The 23,894-nt window shown below is 41.1% G+C and overlaps 1 protein-coding gene across 1 annotated transcript in view; it reads left to right on the plus strand.

The window, feature by feature from the left end:
• Nucleotides 1-630: 630 nt before the first annotated feature.
• LOC124775568 overlaps nt 631-23,894 on the plus strand; it is a 37,092-nt gene continuing 13,828 nt past the window's right edge. Inside the window, exon 1 of the mRNA XM_047250398.1 lies at nt 631-926. Coding sequence (XP_047106354.1) covers nt 631-926 — 296 coding nt within the window. The remainder of the gene's footprint in view (nt 927-23,894) is intronic.

Raw genomic sequence — 23,894 nt, forward strand, 5'->3', positions numbered from 1 at the left:
ATTTCCTAAGCTAATTCCCGCAGTATCACCCGATTTAATTCGACTACATTCCACTATCCTCGTTTTGCTTTTGTTGATGTTCATCTTATATTCTCCTTTCAAGACACGGTCCATTCCCTTCAGCTGCTCTTCCAGGTCCTTTGCTGTCTCTGACAGAATTACAGTCATCGGCGAACCTCAAAGTGATTATTTCTTCTCCATGGATTTTAATTCCAACTCCGAATTTTTCTTTTGTTTCCTTTACCGCTTGCTCAATATACAGATTGAATAACATCGGGGATAGGCTACAACCCTGTCTCACTCCCTTCCCAACCACTACTTCCCTTTCATGTCCCTCGACTCTTATAACTGCCATCTGGTTTCTGTACAAATTGTAAATAGCCTTTCGCTTCCTGTATTTTACCCCTGCCACCTTTAGAATTTGAAAGAGAGTATTCCAGTCAACATTGTCAAAAGCTTTCTCTAAGTCTACAAATTCTAGAAACGTAGTTTTGCCTTTCCTTAATCTATTTTCTAAGTCGTAGGGTCAGTGTTGCCTCACGTGTTCCAACATGTATGTGTCATGGTAGTGCAGTAAAAAGGAGGAGGAGCCAGTTACGGACGAAGCATGTGTTCTGCTGCAGGTGAAGCATGAAGTTCTGGACGGTGACGTGCGTGCTGGCGGCGCTGGCGGCGGCGTGCAGCATTAGCGCCGCCAGCGCACCCCCGCGGCGGCCCTCGCTGGCCGTCAGCAACGCCGTCCTGCGCTCTCTGGCCCGCTTGCCCAGGGCCGAGGCGGTGCGTCGTTTCCGCAACCTCGTGCTTGGACACCAGCGCAACGCTATCGATGACGCCATCATCCAGCTGCTCGAAGAGCTCAGGTCCATCATCCCCGAGCCCGTATCCATTTCTCACGTCGACGTCGATCTCCAGTCGTCTATCTTGGAGTAAGTGCAGTTTACAGTTTTGTGTGTTCTGTGGATCACATAAGCACCAACTTGTCACGATGTGAAATGTGTCAGTAGGTTTACGGGTAAAAAACATTTTCTCTGTCGAAATACGACTACGTACTGGCCATTCACGTAACTGGATTTTTTTTAAAAATCTTGTCTACAACAAAATTTGCTAAATGCACCCACACCATATACACACACTGAAGTGACAAAAGTCATGGGATACCTCCTAATATCCTGTCGCACTTCCTTTTGCATGGCATAGTGCAGAAACTCGACATGGCATGTACCAGGTGTGCCGGTATGAAATGAGCGTTAAGATACAAATGTGTCGATAGGGAACATTTGTTGTGAACGAGCGTTAATTTTTTTTTTTTGTTTGGTTGGTATGTCATCTGTCAAAGATATTTAGTATACATCAAGTCATGGAACAAACAACATAATATGTTTTCATCGTGTTAACAATGTCGAATTTTGTACCAGAAAATGATGATTTGTGGAAAGCAGAATTTTTTGTTTTAATTTGAAAAAAAGTGCTGCAGAGTCGCGTCGAATGCTTGTCGAGGTATATGGTGATCATGCTCTATCAGAAGCAACATGCAAAAGATGGTTTCAACGGTTCAGAAATAATGATTTTGATGTAAGAAATGAAGAACCTAGAAGACCGCCAAAAAGTTCGAAGACGCCGAATTGCAAGCAATACTGGATGAAGATTATACTTTGAGTCAGATGCAAATGGCAGCAATGCTAAATGTTGCACAACAAACAATTTCTGACCGTTTGAAAGTTATGGGAAAGATCCAAAAGTGTGGAAAATGGGTGCTACATGAAATGAATGAAAGACAGATGGAAAACCGAAAAACCATTTCTCAAATTTAGCTTCACAGACATGAAAAGAAATCAATTTTGCATCGAATTGTTACTGGCGATGAAAAATGGATTTATTTTAAGAATCCTAAACAAGAAAAATCATGGATTAATCCAGGACAACCATCAACATCGACTGCAAAACCAGATCGATTCGGCAAGAAGACAATGCGGTGCTTGGTGGGATCAGAAACGTGTAGTGTATCATTAGCTTCTAAAACCTGGTGAAACTGTGAATACTAATCGCTACAGATAACAAATGATCAATTTGAACTACGTATTGATCGAAAAAAGACCAGAATGGGCCAGAAGACATGGCAAAGTAATTTTTTTACACGACAATGCACCTGCACACAAATCAAAACTGGTTCAGGATACAATCAAAACACTTGGCTGGGAGCTGCTACCCCACCCGCCGTATTCACCAGACTTGGCCCCTTCCGACTACCATCTGTTTTCATCAATGGGACACGCATTGGCTGGGAACACTTCGATTCCTACGAAGAAGCCGACAATTGGGTGTCTGATTGGTTTGCTTCAAAAGACGAACATTTCGATTGGCGTGCTGTCCACAAATTGCCAGAAAGGTGGTCAAAATGTATAGAAAGCAATGGTCAGTACTTTGAATAAAATGTTTTTACTTTTCAATTTAAAATTAGTGTTTCATTTTCACAAAAAACGCTCATTTCATACCGGTACACCTGGTACTTAATAGATCAAAGACCCCTGGAGAAATATTGAGCTTTGCTGTCTCTAGAGCTGTCCATAAATGCAGAGGTGTTGCTGTTGCAGGATTTTGTGCACGAAATGATCTCTCGATTATGTCCCGTAAATATTTGATGGGATTCATGACGGGCGATCTGAGTGGCAAAATCATCTGCTCGAACTGTCCAGAATGTTCTTCAAACCAATCACAAACGTGTGGCCCGCTGACATGGCGCATTGTCATCCATGAAAATTCCATTGTTGTTTGGGAACATGAAGTCCATAAATGGTTGAAAATGGTCTCCAGGTAGACAAATATTGACTGTAAATGACTATTTCCAGTCAATGATCGGTTCGTTTGGACCAGGGGACGCAGTCTATTCCCTAAAAACAGGGCCCACACCATTAAGAGCCACAACCAGCTTACACAGTGCCTTGTTTACAACTTTGTTCCATGGCTTTGTGGAGTCTGTGCCACACTCAGAACATACCATCAGTTCTTAGCAAGTGAAATCGGGACTCATTTGACCAGGCTGTCGTCTAGGTTCCAACCGACATGGTCACGAGCGTAGGAGAGACCTGCAGGCGCTGTCATGCTATTAGCAAAGGCTATCATGTCGGTCGTCTGCTGCTATAGCCCATTAACGCCAAAATTTGCCGCACTGCTGTAACGGATACGGTCATCGTACGTCCCACATTGATTTCTGCGGTTATTTCACGCAGTGCTGTTGTCTGTTAGCACTGACAACTCTACGCATACGCCACTGCTCTCAGTCGTTAAGTAAATGGCTCTGAGCACTATGGGACTTAGCATCTGTGGTCATCAGTCCCCTAGAACTTAGAACTACTTAAACCTAACTAACCTAAGGACATCACAAACATCCATGCCCGAGGCAGGATTCGAACCTGCGACCGTAGCAGTCCCGCGGTTCCGGACTGAGCGCCTAGAACCGCTAGACCACCGCGGCCGGCCGTTAAGTGAAAGCCGTTAACTAATGCGTTGTCCGTGGTGAGAGGTAATCCCTGAAATTTCGTATTATCGGCACACACTTGACACAATGGATCTCGGAATACTGAATTCCCTAACGATTTCCGAAATGGACTGCCCCATGCGTCTAGCTCCAACTAACATTCTGCGTTGAAAGTTCCCGTTGTGCGACCATAATCACGTCCAAAACCTTTTCAGATGAATCATGTGAGTGCAAATGTTTTCTCCACTAAGGTACTGCCCTTTTACACCTTGTGTACACAATGCTACAGCCATCTGTATATGTGCATATCACTATCCCTTGACTTTTATTACGTCAGTGTAATATCAACTCAGGAATTCCTATATGGGGTAGGAGTTGTCAAGTACAAATGATTTTATTTTGTACAACTTCGTAACTCACAATGGAGGTCGCCAAACGTCTGTATTGCTGCATACTTTGCTACTTCCTGAGCAAGAGTAAGAATAAGATTAAATATAGTGGAGAATATTTTTGTTCCTAGTGTTATACTAATGAATATTACTATTATATTGAAATTCGCAGCAAACATCATAAGAGAGCAAATGCACCGAGAAGCTATAGTTGATATGCCCATATTTTTAAATGGCTGCCTACATGACGTTCGCAAATGATCACCTGATATTATCCTTACAGCAAGTTTATTAACAATGAATAATTTGTATGTCAATGGAATTGCACCAGCAACTGAATGGAAGTGTGCAAAATAACCCAATTTTCTAATTCCTTCATCATCAAAATCAACAATTACAAGTGCAGAACATTTTGGTGAACTCAAGCATTTGAGAAGATCTAGACTATGGGATTTCCAATTAAAGTTGGGATCCCTTCCCTTTTCCCAGGCTGTATTGTCACTGATGACTATACACTGGCTGACAAAAATACTGAAACACCCAGGAGGGGAGGAAGGAACGAGACGAAACTTCATACGCTGAGATCGTATGTGACGTTATTTCAGTGATTACAATATCGAGTCAAATTGACAAAGAACTTGGCAAGACAAGCCCACTTATCCGTATGATGTTGCACCCACTCTCATTGCTGATTCAGTTGGGATACATGCATTGTGACGGAGTTGATATCAGAAATGGTCCCACACGTGTTCTGTCAGGACAGCTCTGAGGATCTTGCTGGCCCTGGGAGTACCTCAACATCATGCAGGCAATTCCTACAGACATGTGTCATGTGAGGACGAGCATTGTCACGTTGGAAAATAGCAACACGAAACAGTCACCTGAGAGGTAACAATTGAAGACACACGATGTTCGTGACGTACCACTGAGCCATCCGAATTCCCTCAGACACTACGATGACCTAAAGTCGTAAGTAACGGCCCCACACGCTATGATGCCAAGAGTAAAAATGTTGTGCCTCTCAAAAACATTAGAAGAATGGCGCCACACCCTGAGTCTCCGCCATACTCGCCAACAATGGCCATAGAGGTAGTGTAGAACCGTAATTCATTGATGAACACAATGCGATGTCATTCATCAGCAGACCTTGCTCCCTAGTTGCAGCACCACTCCAAATGCAGTCTACGTGTGAGACCGTAATACCCTAGTCCGTCTGCTACTAGTCTTTGACAGATGTTGTGAGATAACACAAAAGGTTGCAGAGCATCCATTACTTGTTCTTGGATGGCAGGGCAGTTGTGGAGGGATTACATAGTGCTTGGCGCGCATAGGAAGTAATCGACCAGAAAGTTGACAACGATTATGCCTGCCCTCACGTTCTTATTCAGTTGAACATTGGGCTACTAACACATCCAAATGTCCCACAAATCTGGATATTATACGATTCAACTAGCCAGCCAGATGGAAACCCACAATGAGGCCCATTTCAAACTCTGTAAGGTGCTGATAACGCCATCTCACATGAGTAGATGGCATCTCCATGTCATTTACAGTTATCACTCCCCGTAGATACCCTACGAGGCTCGGGAATAACATTACACACGAGCAACGTTAATGCATTCTGGTAGTCATTCTACCTGTCGCAAAGAACTGCAACTCTAATCATTTACATATCCACTAGCGGCGTGTATATGGACGAAGTTACACTCAAATCCGACCTTTCTTCCAGGTGCTTCACTTTTTTGTCAAGCGGGTTTTTTTCCATGTCAAATGATAGGCCATTTACCGAGAACCAATAAATAATAATTCAAAATTTTTCATTTACTGCTTAAAGCTCTATTTGGCTTCATTATGAGCTTGCATCCTTGAAACCCACCTGGAATAAAATTAACTTTTCCACTGCATTAGAACGCATTTTGAAAACATCGATCATGCAGAACCCAGCGGAATTCTTCACACACACACGCACACACACACACACACACACACACACACACACACACACATACATACACACACAATGTACATTCAGTGTTTCTACACTTTCAAAAAGAATGAAAGTAGCACACAAATGCCTGCTACAGAACTTACATTTGCGCGTCATAAGTAATCACGTTCGCTACTGGACTTCGAACTTTTTGCTGAAGGGAACATAACGTGATATTTTTATGTAGTCTTTCAGATACACGAGTTCACAGTACGCAGTGAGATGCGTGATAGTCGTTAGTGCTGTTGTTTATTAATGAGGGTAGCGTTAGCTGCAATCTTACTTCCCACAGGCGACACGATCGTCTAGAATAAAAATTACCAATCAAAATTGTAGTCATCAACTCTCGGAGAGACCTTGATAAAATATCCGATTGGTGCCAAGATTGGCAGCTAGCTCTTGTCATAGAAAAATGTAAAGTTGGGAACTTAACAAAATGTGAAACTGTAGTTGCCTCGTAGCAGACGATTAAGGAGTTTGTTGCAGTCAACCTTCTCACAAAAATATCTGGAAGAAACGAAATGTGTAGTGGTCGCATAATATCAGCTGTCGGTAAAGCATATGGCTGTACCTGGAAGCAGCCACAGTTTGCCTGCAAAAAGACGTCGGTTGCAGACCACTTCGATGGATTATAATAGAACACCGAAGCAACCTACATCTCGTTTGTCTAGCAGGAGAAACCGAGCTTAAGCTTGTACAAAGATGACAGTACGAATGAATATAATTTCTTTGAATCGCCAGAGAGTGTAACAAACAGACTCCAGATGACAATGGAGCATGTTTTTCGATTTCATACATGTTAGAATGTGACCATACTTCATCGGAATAACGACACTTGAGGATAACTGCTAAGTCACAACTGAATTGTAAATAAAAGTACAATACAATTGAGAACTAGATAATCTGATTGAAATAAAAATGCTGAAATTCCTATCTGTCCATAGTCCATATATAACATAGACCGCATATGTACCCATCTCTGTCACGTGACTCTGGGCAGAAAGCTGAGTTCCTGCCATTACGCCCTGTGTAAAGTGGAGCTGACAGTTACAGTTTCCCTCATTTATAGCTGAAATCAATCATTGGTTTTGACAATTCGACGAACTGTAGTACGACTTTTACGTATGTAGTACAGTTAACCCAATTTCTCTGAAATTCCTCATACTAAGAAGTGGTTATCATTTTTACGTGTGGTCAAGTCGAGACGTACTGACAGTTCTTTTAAAAAGCGACAGAATGACTGTTCTTTTGTGAATACTTCTTTTTTGCGCGGTGAATTCTTGTAGTTCACCACTTCCACAGGTGGTGGTGGTGGTGGTGGTTAGTGTTTAACGTCCCGTCGACAACGAGGTCATTAGAGACGGAGCGCAAGCTCGGTTTAGGGAAGGATTGGGAAGGAAATCGGCCGTGCCCTTTCAAAGGAACCACCTCGGCATTCGCCTGAAACGATTTAGGGAAATCACGGAAAACCTAAATCAGGATGGCCGGAGACGGGATTGAACCGTCGTCCTCCCGAATGCGACTTCCACAGGAGTGGAAGACAAAATAACAATTTCGAACGCAGCATTACTTTTCTAACGACTCCACAATAATATGAGTGAAATGATTCAGTAACCTCTGTAAGAAAGGAAATTCGTTTATGTACATAATGTCAGGTAGTTACACAAAATAAGCACATATGCTTTCTGACTTTTGCTTAATCCAGTACAGATACCGAAATGATATCAAGATAGGAAGCGTAATACATTACAAAACGTTGATTATACTGGTGTAGTGAGTTAGATATTAACGATATGTCATCTCACAAGCTTAGCCACTCATCAAGTTTTACATCCAAGGACCAACATCTTTCCTAATTTTCAACTTACGGAAATATCTCTGCAAGCATTTTAAAGTAATTCACTTACACAACTGAGATTTTCGTCACTTTACGTAATCTGTAGGGTAAAAAACAAGACTTATCTGAGCATATGTGAAGGTCTTTACTTCTGCATCTAGTAAAAATCACAACATTTGATCTGTAACATGGAAAAAATGTCATAAATTGTGCACTATAAATGAGTAATGACATACTCTGATTCGTGTCCCGAGTCACGTGAGTTAGATATTGGTTTCAGTAAAATGACGTCATGCGCAGTCTTCGTTATCTATGGTCTGTGCATCTGTCAGACATTTGAAGAAACAACCGAGCGACCGCTGTGGTCGCAAATTCAAATCCTGCCTCGGGCATGGATGTGTGTGATGTCCTTGGGTTAGTTAGGTTTAAGTAGTTCTAAGTCCCAGGGGACTGATGACCTCAGATGTTAAGTCCCATAGTGCTCAGAGCCATTGGAACCAAACAACCGAGCGAATAGGCGTAATGGTCAGCATACTGGACTCTAATTCAGGAGGACGACTGTTGGAATCTACGTCCGGCCATCCTGATTTAGGTTTTCCCTGATTTGCCTAAATCGCTCCAGGCAAATGCCGAGATAGTATCTTTGAAAAGGCACGGTTGATTTCCTTCCCCACCCTTGAAACATTCCGAGCGTGTGCTCCGTCTCTAATGACTTCGTTGTCGATGGGACGTTAATCCCTAATCTTTCTTCCTTGAAGAAGAAAGACTAATATCGCGTGGTACCCGTTTCATAATATTACAAGAATATTTTCTTGCTTACTACATATAATTCAAGTAGATATCACGAAGATAACGTAACGTAACATAACATAACAGGTGCCAAAGGTCCATAAGTAATTATTGATACCATCTAAATTGGGGAAAAAAACCTTGATTTGTTGTTCATTAAGAATATCCACATTACAATTATTTCTTGACTGTAGACCAAGATGTAGAAACAGAAGTAACATAGTTAATTGTGGATTTCTCCTAATTTGCTTCTCTTTGCATTCAAATGCTGGTGCAGTGAGCCTGGTTTAGATTTTTCAGCTGTTTAGCTAAATCACTTCACAAGCTGCGACATTGTCGCGAATAAAACAGTGACCCATATTTAGAATACATTTCCTTTTAATTTATGTCTATGGTCACAAACTTTTCGTTTACACATTACTGGTTTCGGTCTATAATGACCATCTTCAGATCTGTGTTTTAGGACACTGGTTTTATAAAACGCAGATCTGAATATGGTCATTATAGACCGAAACTGGTGATCTGTGAACAAAACGTTTGTGACCATAGACGTAAATTAAAGGTTAGATTAGATTAGATTAATACTAGTTCCATGGATCATGAATACGATATTTCGTAATGATGTGGAATGAGTCAAATTTTCCAATACATGACATAATTAAGTTAATTTAACAACATACTTAAGTTAATATAACAACTTTTTTTATTTTTTGTGTTTTTTATTTTTTTAATAATTTTTTTTTCTTAATTTATATCTAAAAATTCCTCTATGGAGTAGAAGGAGTTGTCATTCATAAATTCTTTTAATTTCTTCTTAAATACTTGTTGGTTATCTACCAGACTTTGATACTATTTGGTAAGTGACCAAAGACTTTAGTGGCAGTATAATTCACCCCTTTCTGTGCCAAAGTTAGATTTAATCTTGAATAGTGAAGATCATCCTTTCTCCTAGTATTGTAGTTATGAACACTGCTATTACTTTTGAATTGGGTTTGGTTGTTAATAACAAATTTCATAAGAGAGTATATATACTGAGAAGATCATCAATATGTTTCTTCCAATTTAATCTCTCATCAATGGACACACCTAAAAATTTGGAATATTCTACCTTAGCTATATGCTTCTGATTAAGGTCTATATTTATTAATGGTGTCATACCATTCACTGTACGGAACTGTATGTACTGTGTCTTATCAAAATTCAGTGAGAGTCCGTTTACAAGGAACCACTTAGTAATTTTCTGAAAGACAGTATTGACAATTTCATCAGTTAATTCTTGTTTGTCAGGTGTGATTACTATACTTGTATCATCAGCAAAGAGAACTAACTTTGCCTCTTCATGAATATAGAATGGCAAGTCATTAATATATATTAAGAACAACAAAGGACCCAAGACTGACCCTTGTGGAACCCCATTCTTGATAGTTCCCCAGATTGAGGAATGTGCTGATATTTGCATATTATGAGAACTGCTTATTTCAACTTTCTGCACTCGTCCAGTTAGGCACAAATTGAACTATTTGTGCACTGTCCCACTCATGCCACAATATTTCAGCTTGTCTAGCAGAATTTCATGGTTTACACAATCAAAAGCCTTTGAGAGATCACAAAAAATCCCAATGGGTGGTGTTCGGTTATTCAGATCATTCAAAATTTGATTGGTGAAAGCATATATGGCATTTTCTGTTGAAAAACCTTTCTGGAAACCAAACTGACATTTTGTTAGTACTTCATTTTTACAGATATGTGAAACTACTCTTGAATACATTACTTTCTCAAAAATTTTGGATAAAGCTGTTAGAAGGGAGATTGGACGGTAATTGTTGACATCAGATCTATCCCCCTTTTTATGCAAAGGTATAACAATAGCATATTTCAGTCTATCAGGGAAAATGCCCTGTTCCAGAGAGCTATTACACAGGTGGCTGAGAATCTTACTTATCTATTGAGAACAAGCTTTTAGTATTTTGCTGCAAATTTAAATCACTTCACTCAATTCTTTCACCTCTCGTTGAAAACCATGCTGGACTTAAATTTATCTGCTGTGTGTTAACATCATTTGTGACTGCATTTTTCTGCAGTATATTTTTGTTTGTAACTTTTACACTAGTAATGCCACTCTGGCCTAGATAGTCATTACACTCACACCTTGCATAGCAGTGATAAGAGCATAAGTTGTTGTAACTAATCAGTCAAGCTCCAGAACTTTATAAAGGAAGTACATGAATTTTTTAATAAAAATATCTACACTGCTTGTTTTATTTCTTTATTTACAATGAAGTTTCTGGTACTGCCAACATCATATCCGCTGAGTTTAAATTTTACCGCCATGTAATATCTTTGGTGTATATGAATGTCGCTAACTGCAATTATCACACTAATTGACAGTATTTCTGTGTCACTCTTCGTACAGCGTTTTGCGAATAAAGTTGTTCGGTATTTATGTGTATTGCCTGTATTGTCAAACCACATCCCAACAGGTTATGCGCCCACAATATGCGAACGGCAAAACGACTTTCTTCGATTAGACAAAAACTTAAATTCATGAGCTTAAAAGAGCGGGAATTATTTAGTTCGTTTTCACGATGAATATGGCGCATGTGACTGCTGCATACGGAGTTCGACTAGAAGCGCTTTCAGGGGATAATTACGACATATTGAGAATACAGTTCGAAGCACTACTCATCGAAAACGACACTTTGGATACGTATCTAGAGACATATTGCAACCTGCAATGTCTGCTGAAGGTAAAGTGCTCGCTGCTGTAGAAGCTGCATACAGTGCGTGGCCAGTGGTTAGAGTTGCACTCTACCAGAACTACGGTTCGATAGTTTTGGTGCACTACATAAATGACGCAATAAATAGTAGGGTTACCAGTAGTAGTGGTAGCACCGGTAGGTAAAGAAACATAAATGAATGTGTAAGACAGAAACTGAGACCCTGCGATTTCTCTCTCCCTCTCTTTTTTCTGTGTGGTTGTTTGTTTTGTACATAATTAGAACACCAAATCTTTCAGTGTTAGCCCACTGTGTATTTTATATCCTTGCATAAAATAATTGTGTTTTATAGGTTATAAAAATTAGTTGACAGAGTAACTTCTGCCCTTTTATGTAATTGTAGCAATTACTTTTGATGCAAGTGCAGTCAGTAGTAGAGCAAAGAGAGCGACACCCAACTCTGCATTGTTTCCAAATTTATTCAAGATGGCGGATCCAAGATGGCGGCGATAGAAGTGGCAATGTCACAATGACGGCATGGCAGGAAGTTCAAATTTTGGTGGGAAAATAACACATTTGGTCTACCTCCATTACCTTAACTCCCTCCCCTCCCCCATCCACCCTCCCCTCACCAAGAAAATCGCGGGAAGTTCAAATTTTGGTGGGAAAAATGTCACTTGGGTTACCTCCACTAACCTAAGAAAAGGGCGATAATACTTTGGTTATTTGGGATACCTCCACAAACCAAAGTCATCCGAACACTGCCTATTCCTTGGAACTGGCGGGAAAAGAGCTCATCCTGTGCTGGGCTGCTGGACAGAATGAACTAAGTATTTCTTTTGCATGCAGTGTTTATTTAACAATTTGAGTTGTCATAGGCAGTAGCTCCATCCAGTGCGTTCACCATGGGGTCCAGCATCAAACTGACCTCATACACAGTACTGCCACCAGAGGGCTCTGTCGCCCCGTGGCGATCTGGGACAAAATGGCGAGAAAAGGACTCAGCCTGTGTCCTACTACTGGAGAGAGGAAAGAGTGTACTTTATTTATTTTCAGTGGGAAGTTGGAACAATTTATTTAGGGATGGTTTCAAGTAGTTTATTTATTTTTTGTGCTGATACAAAACACTCGCCCTGATGTGCATGGGGTCGCACTCGTAGTCTACAGATCTGCAAACTGCTCGTAAATTACCGAAATAATTCAGTACACTGCTGAACAGATACGCAAACAACTCGTAAATTGTCAAAATAATGCACATAAATTGCTCTGCAAACACACGCACTAATTATAAGCTGTCAAAATAATGCATTGCGCAGCCTACAGACCTGCAATCTGCTAGTAAGTCACTGAAATAATGCATTACACTGATGTATACACACGAAAACAACTTGTAAATTGTCAAAATAATGCATGTATAACGCTCTGCAAACACGCTCACTAATTGTAAACTGTCGAAATAATGCATTACACAGCCTACAGACATGATCACAAAATAATGCCGTACACTGATGCACAGACAAGTTCACTATGCATAAAATTGGCAAAATAACGCTTATATAATGCCCTGCAAACACGTTCACTACACTGAAACAGCTGGTATAATGCAGCGCACAAACACTCATTGCATGTAAAAGCGCTTTCGGAATGTCATTAAGAAATTCTACTGCGACGTATCAGCAAACTGTTCCCTACTGAGTTCCAAGGAGAAATAATAACTGGATGCATTCTTCCTAACGATCCTGACGCAACAGCCCAACCCACATGCGAGACGCCTCCGGCCGTGCACATGTTTACACACCCACCACGGCTCACTTGGCTTTCATAGCTGTGGGTCCAGCGCCGAGTGAGATGTTTGCATAGCAACTCACTCTCTCAGGCGCAGCTAAAAGGTTGTCAGTGTTATACTGAAGTCTTATGTCTATGTAAATAAGAGCCAAAAGTCCCTCTCGGAAATAGTAATGTGTCGCAGAAATAGTTAATGGATGCTTTTGTTGTTATAGGAGCTTTTGTGGTGTCTCAGCTTATCTGCATGGAAATCCTTGCCCTAACAGGACCTGTTTACGGAAATAGTCCAAAATAACACTGAACGCATTCTTCCTGATGGTCCTAACGAGTAATACCATGCAACCTTTCCTGGAAATCGCCGGCCCCTGTGGCCATGCGGTTCTAGGCGCTTCAGTGCGGAACCGCGCGACTGCTACGGTCGCAGGTTCGAATCCTGCCTCGGGCATGGATGTGTGTGATGTCCTTAGGTTACTTAGGTTTAAGTAGTTCTAAGTTCTAGGGGACTGATGACCTCAGATGTTAAGTCCCATAGTGCTCAGAGCCATTTTTTTTTCCTGGAAATCGTGACGTCCTGCTTTCAACATATGTCTCAGAAACGGTGAAAGCTCTCACCACCAAAAGTCTTCATCATGCATGTGCACGCTAGTGAAAACACCATTAATCATAAAAGCATTCTTGTTGTTTGGACAGAGAGCACTGTCTAAGCACAGACGGGAAAATCAGAACAATTACGCAAACACCAGTCGAAGCACTCTGCTGCAGAAGAGAAAAATGGCTGGAATTTTCTATGTCCTACAGCTGTTGGTCTGGAGATGTCCTAATGCCACAATAGTGGATGAGGGACAGCATCCCACCAGAGATGGATGATCTGCTTCAACTTGTCTTTGAAAATTTGAACAAAAAAGAAGACATCACATTAATCTCAGAACTTTCCATAGACACCTTGCTCCTATATTGTTCGAACCAGTTCATAGAGGTTCCTATGACCCAGCACAAACGATGTCTTGTGAATCAATGGAGTATTCTGATTGGCTCTTACTGAAGATGAGACTTTCAGTGGCAAAACTATTTTGTACAGATCGCCATATTGCACTGACAGTTAAACCTTGTGAAAGATGTCTACAGATCATGAAATACAGGGAGACACTTCCTCAATTACACTGCTCTGCCACTGGCGACAGAAGCTTGAATATTTCAGTATGAGACTGATCTCCATCCCGGCTGTATATCACAACATACTGTGTCGATGTACTAAACACGCAATTCATATCCTGCACCATACAAAATCATCACTTCTGCATCCTGCATATAGCTAGCGACCACCAGACACTCATACGTATACTACAAAGAGAGATAAGATAAGTACATGGATCGTATATAGTCGTCGCAGCACCAGATATTTCCTGCAAGATCGGTAGGTCACCCACCGCAGCCGACGGTCACAAGTCATATGCCCCGCACACACACTGCTCTGATGCGTGACCAGAGCCGGCCGAAGTGGCCGTGCGGTTAAAGGCGCTGCAGTCTGGAACCGCAAGACCGCTACGGTCGCAGGTTCGAATCCTGCCTCGGGCATGGATGTTTGTGATGTCCTTAGGTTAGTTAGGTTTAACTAGTTCTAAGTTCTACCCCTAGACCTCAGCAGTTGAGTCCAATAGTGCTCAGAGCCATTTGAACCATTTTTTTTTTTTGCGTGACCAGAGCAGCCTCAGTAGATTGAGGCCACCCTCCGAACTGTTGTATAAAGGCTGGGTCGGTTTCCCTCAGCACAAAGGCGTTACTGTTTCTGACCCTGATCTACTTTGCTTTCTTGCTTTCTACGCCCATCTCCAAATTCCAGAATTACAAGAACACATGTATTTTCACATGGTCTGCCAGAATATCATACCATGTGCGTGATACTTCTCGAAATCAAGCACATAGCAATATGCTACTGGTCACTTGCACAGTATACTTCCAACGATGTAGACTGGAAATTATTTCTCTAGAAACCCTAAACTTTAGCGAGGTGCAGCGTGCTGTAAACCACTGGGTAACTAGAAACTTATCCCATCTGCGAAGATCTTTACATGAAAACTCGAAAGAATAGAGGAAACTGATATTTCCATTCACGAATACTGATATCGGTGATGTAACAGATTCCAAATCATTCCTATAATTCACAAAATCAACTAATGTGCTTCTCTTGTCTAGAGAACCAGCAAACATGACATTACACCCGTTTTCCACCTGCTAGATGCATACACCACAAGTGATGATGGTCTCTCAACGAAATGAAGGTGGGAAATGTGCATAAGCAGTCAACTGGACAATTTACATGGGAAGGAATAATGGTCCTGCGCAAACACACATCCATACTGAATGTTCTCAAATTTCCACGGGGAATACATGCTATCACGAACGTTGCCCAACACATAGTGAGTACTGTTTCACTATCCAGCCTTCTAGAGGGTGATAGGGTTAAATCAGCTACATTCCTGTACCCCAACCGGTCTTTCCATTCGGATGGCTCCTACCGTTGGCTGGAAACATGAATCATTCCGCCACAGTCTACCGCCATCAAGAGCTCCTCACACACCACACAGAATCGTCCTAGGAAACCAGCCACATATATTTTATAACTGTACTTACAATTAAATATTATGATCGCAGTCTCTATTGGACTACATTCAACAATCAGTGAAGTATCGGAAATACCCCCTGCTGACGGCAGTGGCTCTGTAAATAGAAATATATGTATCATTCCTATCACTTGACATACTTTTCCAAGTAAAAAAAATTCTTTCATTCCCTTTGCGGCTATCACAGTATTCCACGTCAAATCCATACCTTCCTTATGACTGGTCATAGTCTTTTCTTTTCACATGATGGCGCGCGCACATACACACACACACACACACACACACACACACACACACACACACACACACACACACACACGCTTTATAAGACTGATGCTCAAGGTGCACCTATCACTCAACACCAATAACTGATTGCAAGGCGATACGAAACAATACTGACTGAAAATCAGCGATGGGTGGACGTGCCTCATAAGTTTTTCTTGTGAGTGGTACCATAGTGTCTTAGAAAGAGAAATATAATCGTCTTATAAGCCGCCAGATGTTAAAAACTACTATGTTACTGTCACAAGCGGTCTTGGTTCTACAAATGCTCACAAGTATCACTAACGATATCCATGACAATAACTATGCAAGCCTTATAAATCGAGGTATGGCACTATGTCTGAATGAAGTGGTTTCTCCAGACAAATACCGCAACACTGAATATAGACGGTGATCACCAGAGTGTATATTAACAGACCAACAGTGCGGTTACACATCGCTGATGGTGTAAGCTCGTAACAAAATAATCGAATTTAGAAAGTGATTTGGCTAAGGAACGCGGTATGAAGTTGGTATTTACAACTCCCTCACGCCACTGCTAGATATTTCTCCAGTATTTGCAACACATTCGGTCTCCACATCAGGGGATCTGCAATATATCCACTGGGTTGTAGGTGTTGGTTGATTGAGAATCATCACATACAGTAGACGGTGTGCTGATTGAGGTTGTAAGAAATGTGCACTAGCTTTTTCAGATCTCTAGTGCTACACTTTCTTGTAGAAATGCTGTCTGCGACCTGGAATCAAGTCTTCCATTCAACCACATACCTGCGTTGGATCCTATGGAGACGTCTTTTAATGATTACAGCCACTAGTGGATCAGTTTCTGGCACTATCATGTCTCGATACGAGTCACCTTTTTCGAACCTATCTGCTACAGTAAAATTTTAGATAGTCCCTATGCATCTTGCAACTGCCCCTCAGACTCTGCGCTGCCATCCCTGCAGTTTTGCGCACGTGATCATTTCAGTTTAAGCCGGAACTGAGTAGAAGTCGGGGAAAGCTATATCTACCACATTCTGCGGTCCATGTAGAAACAGGCTAAGTTGAGTTTGATGGAAATGGGAACATGTTGTCGTAGGTCTGCCAACTGTGCACGATGTGTAAGTTAGGCGCCAAATGAAGCCCGCTCCTGGAGCACAAGGTAGTGTAAAGACAGGATAAACAATTATGGTGGTGTTTCTTATCGGGAAAACCAGGAAGCCTCAATATCATACAGGTACTGCAGTGCGAAACAGATTCACATCCCTCAGGGTACATTCACGTCCATCACCCCAACATGCTATCATCGTTATTCTGTACCATCCAACAGAGAAAAATTACGAACTATAAAAGCTCCGCTAACTTCATCCAATAGAGAACTCGATAAGGTTTTTACCGCACCTCTCTCTCTCTCTCTCTCTCTTCCGATATATCGGAATCAAACACTGTCTGCGTGGCAGCATCGAGCACATGCAGCAATGCTATTAAATATACAGGTATCGATCCATTGGAGCAGTCAGCCAGTGATCGAAGTCGCTTGCACAGACCGGTGTAAAGTGTCAACGCCCGTACGCTAGGAGGAGGATGACCATATCCCACAGACTATACTGTCAGTCGCAAGAGAGGCTGCCTGTGTCGTTGTTTGAAACATTGTTTTTTTTCCTGCTGTAACACGCTTTGTGCACTGCCATACATTTTGTTTTACCACCATGAGATTAAAACGTTCTGATCCATTGCCCCTCGCAGAAAACTAGACGTCACACGGTGTAAATCACCTTGTTGCTGCTATCACAACACACACACACACACACACACACACACACACACACACAATATGATTTTAACTAAAAGACAGTCACAACATACGGAAACTGGAGAGTTTTAAGGCGTTGTGGAGGGTTTCCAAACTGCTCTCCGAAGGTGATTGACGACCTCTACATTTAAACTCATTTGTCACAGTGATGGGATAGCTGATGACTCTGTGATCCGCTTCGTTTAATTCCTCATATTGCAGTCATGTACGTAATCGCTGTTTCGGTGCTAGCCATTCGCAGAAGGCGTTGCCCCTCCACCAAGACTCTTTCTCCACCTCAAACAAGCGATGTCAGTCAATCATTATGTGGTAATCAACAGCGTACCAGTGGATGGATGGGATGGAAAAGACACCGTCGATGTACTGTAATAATAAGCATCACAGTTGATAGTGCGAACAATTTTAGCAATTTTACAGTAATTTCGACTCCGATCAATGATGCGACAGCATGCTTCCCAGTTTCAGTATCATTGCTAAACTGTCCCTTCTCTTACTTTGCGAGTACCACTGCGAATGTAGATAGATGACTGTGCAGTACGTCCATTCATTGTTAATTATCGAACATATGTATCATCATAGTACAGCAGAGAGCGATCAACATATTTCTAACACGTCGAGCATAGTGCGTAATGTACGATCTTTCTTTATGTGGATGGGAGTCACAGGGCATTCTGGGATTCTTAGGATAGTGTCTGAAAGATCCCCTCGCACTGTCTTGGACCAACACGCCCTGCAGCACCGTTACTGATTTAACCTGCAGCTGGCCAGAAGTAGACCATTACATTCCATGTCTCGTGATTAATAGGGATCTTGCAGAGTCCGTACCCATCCAGGTGCACAAGGTCTCTGCAGATGCGCGGACGTCGAGGGGTATCGGTGTATAGTAGTAGATTTGAAAGTATTGTCGTGTAATAGGACACCATTAAGAAGAACAAGAAATGAGTGGTTTTTATGCACGATGGAGCTCCAGATGGATGGAGTTCGAAGCATTTTACGTAAATCACCTACGCTGTATACTAAGTTTTATGTATACTGTTTACACTGCATCTGTAAGTATATTTTTAAGGTCTTGCCAAAGAACTTGATCTTTAAGTGTATACACATACCTATCCCAGTATATTACACATATTAAATTCCTACTAAATTACAATGAACCATGAAATTTTAAAGATATTTGGTGATACGAACGTAATTCATCGGCAGTCAGTGTTAAGGCCAATCGTTTCAAAAGTAAAGCATACAAAATTTTTGAAAAGAGACTCAAACGTTCTGTGTAATGATTTGTCTAAAAGTATGAAATAAAAATATATTAGGGACGTTTGGTGCACCTCATTTTCTGTTCATAATTTCGAGCACCATTCAAAGGCACGTAGAACGTTTCTCTGATCTACTTATTTCCTTTACACAAATCATTTCGACTGATTTCTTTCATTTTTATTTTCAAGTTTTATTCAGAAAGAATGATCTTACGGACTCCTCGTTTGCCTTCCTAACGTACTTGATACGAAGGAAGCCTTTTTGACATTTAAATACCGCACCAATGTATCTTTTTGTGTGCAAAAGCCGCGCGGGATTCGCCGGCGGTCTAGGCGCTGGAGTCATCGACTGTGCGGCTGATCCCAGCGGAGGTTCGAGTCCTCCCTCGGGCATGGGTGTGTGTGTTTGTCCTTAGGATAATTTAGGTTAAGTAGTGTGTGAGCTTAGGGACTGATGACCTTAGCAGTTAAGTCCCATAAGATTTCACATACATTTGAACATTTTTTTGTGTGCAAAATAGCTAGGCCTCGAACAGATGAAATTTTTGACACTTCATTTACATAGCTTGGCAGCAGCTTTTCGTGAAATATTTCAATGTTTCCTCAACTCATTAATTAAGTTTTCGTTAATTACCCTGATTACTTTTATGCAGTTAAATATTTTCTGAAAAACTAGACCTCACGCTGGTCACTTTGATACCTCGTATATCTGTTTCTCTCCCTTTGTTTAGCTACGAAAATTCGGAAAAACCTCATGGTGTAATTTATAGGGAATCTTGTTTTCGCTCTGCTCACGCGTTTACAAAAACGTATCGAGTGTTAATCATACGATAAAATAATCCTTTCTGCGTGCTGTCATTTACAAAAATCGTCGTTTCGTTATCTTAAACCGTTTATGAGATACGACGATTTGTACGACTACTTGATTCGAAGCGCAGGAAAGCTTCGGACGCTCCGCGAGCGACCCGTCCGTGGATATAACAATCAATATCTCAAGAATGAAAGATATCATTCCGGTCTCAACTTTAAATACAATTTAGATATATTGGTTACATTCCATACGCAATAATGTATGGCCTTAACGTAACCATACGGAAAGTCTACGCAATGTGATTTTACCTCTGCAAATTCTTCAAATTTAGTGCAGTCGTGTACTCAATTTAGTGCGGCACAGTCACTATGACGAATAACGAAAACAAAAATCAGACCTTTATCGTTTAAAGACAGTAAGCTATAAGATGCAGAAGAGCCAAATTTTTTCTCCGAACAGTTTTTTTTTACTTTATTTTTCTTTTCTTTTTTTCTTTTTTTAAATCGGATGATAAGTATTTCATAGTTGCCGTCGCGCCCACTCCACTGCTTCGCGAGAAGACACGTACGTGGCTGTCGCTCTCTTTCGCGCGTGCTGCAGCAGCGACAAGATTCAAACACGTTTGAATTCAAATGTCGCCAGTTGCAGCGGGAACAGGCAACGACACCACGTAGGACACTTCGGTAATTGTACGAGCGGTTGTATTTTGTCGCCTGAAGCTGTCCGTCGCTTCTGTCGCTTACGCAGTACGCGGCCTAACATAACGGTCACGACATTTTGCCTCGATTTTGTTGCCTCTTGCGTCAGCATCGCGCCAAGCGGCCAATAAGTAAAACTGTTGAATTCGGCACGATCGTGAAGGCGAAAGAGAATAGTTCCTGTTTATTTTGATTTTTAAAAATGTGAGCGTAGCGTAGCGCAATAAATTGCAACAACAACAAGAAGGATATATTACATTTGTCTTTTTTTTTAGGTTTCCTAAGGAACCTGGAAGGTATACACTATCATGTTACGAAATTGTATGGTCAGGATTCGCTTGCGCGCGGCCCCTCCCGCCGGAGGTTCGAGTCCTCCCTCGGGCATGGGTGTGTGTGTTGTTCTTAGCGTTAAGTTAGTTTAAGTAGTGTGTAAGTCTAGCGACCGATGACCTCAGCAGTTTGGTCCCTTAGGAATTCACCCACTTTCGTAAATTTTTGATTCGCTTGCAAACTACATGTATAACGATGATTGACGTTTCGCTGAAGAGCGGCGCCTATGGTGCTGCCAACCCGCCCCTTATGGGATACTGAAATACAATAAGGGAAAAAAATCGATTTAGGAGCAGAAAATTGCTAGTGATTACCAGACAATAAGATCTTATGAAAAAGACCCAGTTTATCTTGATAATAATGTTAAGTTTTGTTCGCTACACGTCGAACAAAGCCAGTTCATGAATGCAGACAATAACAAACTCGTCTGGAATGCAGTAACCACACTGACATCCCAAATAAGCCACCTGAGATGACGATGAAGAGGAAACTGCCATAAAGGTTCGACAGTCTGTCTAAAGCTGTAAAACACTCCTATGGCACAGAAGCAGCTAGTTCAATTTTCCATATATCAGTGCCAGATTAATCTTAATAGTCAACACAGACCTGCTTTGACGATGAAGTGGTAGAATTAAGTGCAGTTATTCGTGGCTAGAAAAAGCGTGTGGTGTATCGGAATGTGCAGATCGCTAGACTTCGTGCAAAACTATTATGGGACAAGGAATGCCTATCAATTTAAGTACAGAGAGCAACAGGTACTGTATCAGAAGTATCAAGTGAAGAAGGACAAACAAATTTTGAAGACTATAGGAAGCCGGTATATAAAAAAGGACACCATTAAGCCAGATTAGCATGCCATCTGCGAGATGGAAAGACTAAAATAAGCTGTTTGCGCTCAATTTATTATATTACAGCACTCAGGCATACAGATTTTGTCAGAATATTTTATGTTTCCCTCACTGTATACATTAAAGAGGTATGTGGAAGGCATACAAATAAAATGTGGGATAAGTGACAATGTGTTCCACCTTTTAAAGCAGAAGGTACAGCATTTCTCCGATACTGATAAACTAGTGCAAATGTCATTGGAAGAAAAGTCTCTAATGGAAAATTTAACATGTGACAGCACTTCGAACAGTGTTATTGGCTTTGAGGACTTGGGGATTACACTCACAGTTTATTTCTCCTACTATCTGGCAGTTGCTTGACCCACTTTGAATAATATAAAGATGAAGATCGTACTTGTGGCAACAGGCGACAATGACTAAAAAACGGAACGACAAATGGTGCGTCGATCCCTTTTGCACGTACTTCTTACTGTTAATAATCCATTGATATCAACATGGTAAGCAGCAATTCTATCCAACGTCACAAGTGTTTCTTCACGAACTTGGCACTGGATTCATGACTTTTATCCCTGATTGCGCTAATTTTAGAATCATTTTTAGAAACATCTATGTCTTCTGATATTACACGAACTCTTGGAGGCAAAAAAATAATCCAAATATTTCGTATATGACGTAGGAAAGACATGCAACATTATGCTTACGACGCATCTGAGGTTCTTCTTTCTCACCGCTTCGAGCGCTAGTGTCGCTCCAGCGACTAATATGTTACAGACTCAGACGTCGCCACGCGCGGGCGGTTTGCTTAGCAACCTCATGCAATATTACAAATGCCACCATGTTGAGTAGTAGGTCAATGGAAAATGAATTATCTTTAGCAGCAGTCGCAGTTGATTTCTGTGCTTCCACAAATACTTGCAAAAGACTAAATTAAAAGAATGGGGATGGTAATTTATCAAACTTGTTTTGAAACCATTTTCCTGAAAGTAGAATATTATTTATGGAATATATTACGTTCTTCACGGAAAGCAAGTGGATCGAGTACATTCTTCTAGTGTGTTAATACAATTAATTTTTCATTTGTTAGTCCTCAATTAATTATTTTTCATTTATTAGTCGTTAGATTAGATTAGTACTTGTTCCATAGATAATGAATACGGCACTTCGTAATGATGTGGAACGTGTCAGGTTAATAAAAGGTGTCTATACAAGGTATTACATTAGACAAAATATTACATGACACTCAATATTTTTAATTTTTTTAGTTTCAAGTATTTACACAATGTTTTTTCGAATCTCGATGTGACTATAGAAGTGTTGTGAATAGCAGTACTACACATAATTCTTTCCATAAATTATATGAGAAAATTATCACTATAGCTGCATAATATATTTGCCATTGTGCGAGGTGGCGCAGTGGTTAGCTCACTGGACTCATTCGGAAGGACAGAAATTCAAACCCGCTGCCGGCCATCCAGATTTAGGTATTCCGTGAATTCCCTAAATCGCTTCAAGCAAATGCCAGGATGGTTGGTTCCTTTGAAAGGGCATGGCCAATTTCCTTCCGCATTCTTTTCTAATCCGAGCTCTATTTCTAATAACCTCATTGTCGACGGGTCGTTAAACACTAATCTCCTCAACTTCTTAATGTATTTGTCCTGAACATTTAAATTAAAATGTTAATTAATATTATGGTACGTCACCCTGTTTAGCAGTTAGACTTTAATCATGCCTGTAATTGTTTCATAAATCACTCAAATTCATCAGCTAGAGCCCAGCAGATACTGACTATCTCTATGAACTTCCAATCAGTTCTGCTTCTACAGCACAACCTTCAAAACGTTGATCACTGCAAAACTGGAGGGTTTATTTTGTATTACTGCTTAATATAAATGGCAGCTCCAGTCTCAGATTCGCTTCTTGGGGTAGTTCATGGCCCCTGAATAACCATAAATTCTAACGTAAAGTTCTTGCTCAACGCAGGCAAAGTAAAACGAAACAAAACTGGACAACTACACTTAATAATTAGATGAGTAGCAGCCATAATGCAACACATTGCTGCTAACCAGCCAGGCAGCCTTATTGCAAGCATGAATCACATGCGAACCATTAGATTTCCTGGGAGTAACAAGCAATTAGTGATCGATCGCTGTGATTGGGCCATACATGTGCGATCTACGAAGCGATGAGTCACCCATGCAATGGATTGCAGCGATTCATTACTCTTGTGTGGGGCCCTTAAAGTTTGACATGTTTTTTGTCAAATTTGCTCTTATC

This window comes from Schistocerca piceifrons, chromosome 2, assembly GCF_021461385.2.
Source record: "Schistocerca piceifrons isolate TAMUIC-IGC-003096 chromosome 2, iqSchPice1.1, whole genome shotgun sequence".
In the NCBI taxonomy this organism is placed as follows: Eukaryota; Metazoa; Arthropoda; class Insecta; order Orthoptera; family Acrididae; genus Schistocerca; species Schistocerca piceifrons.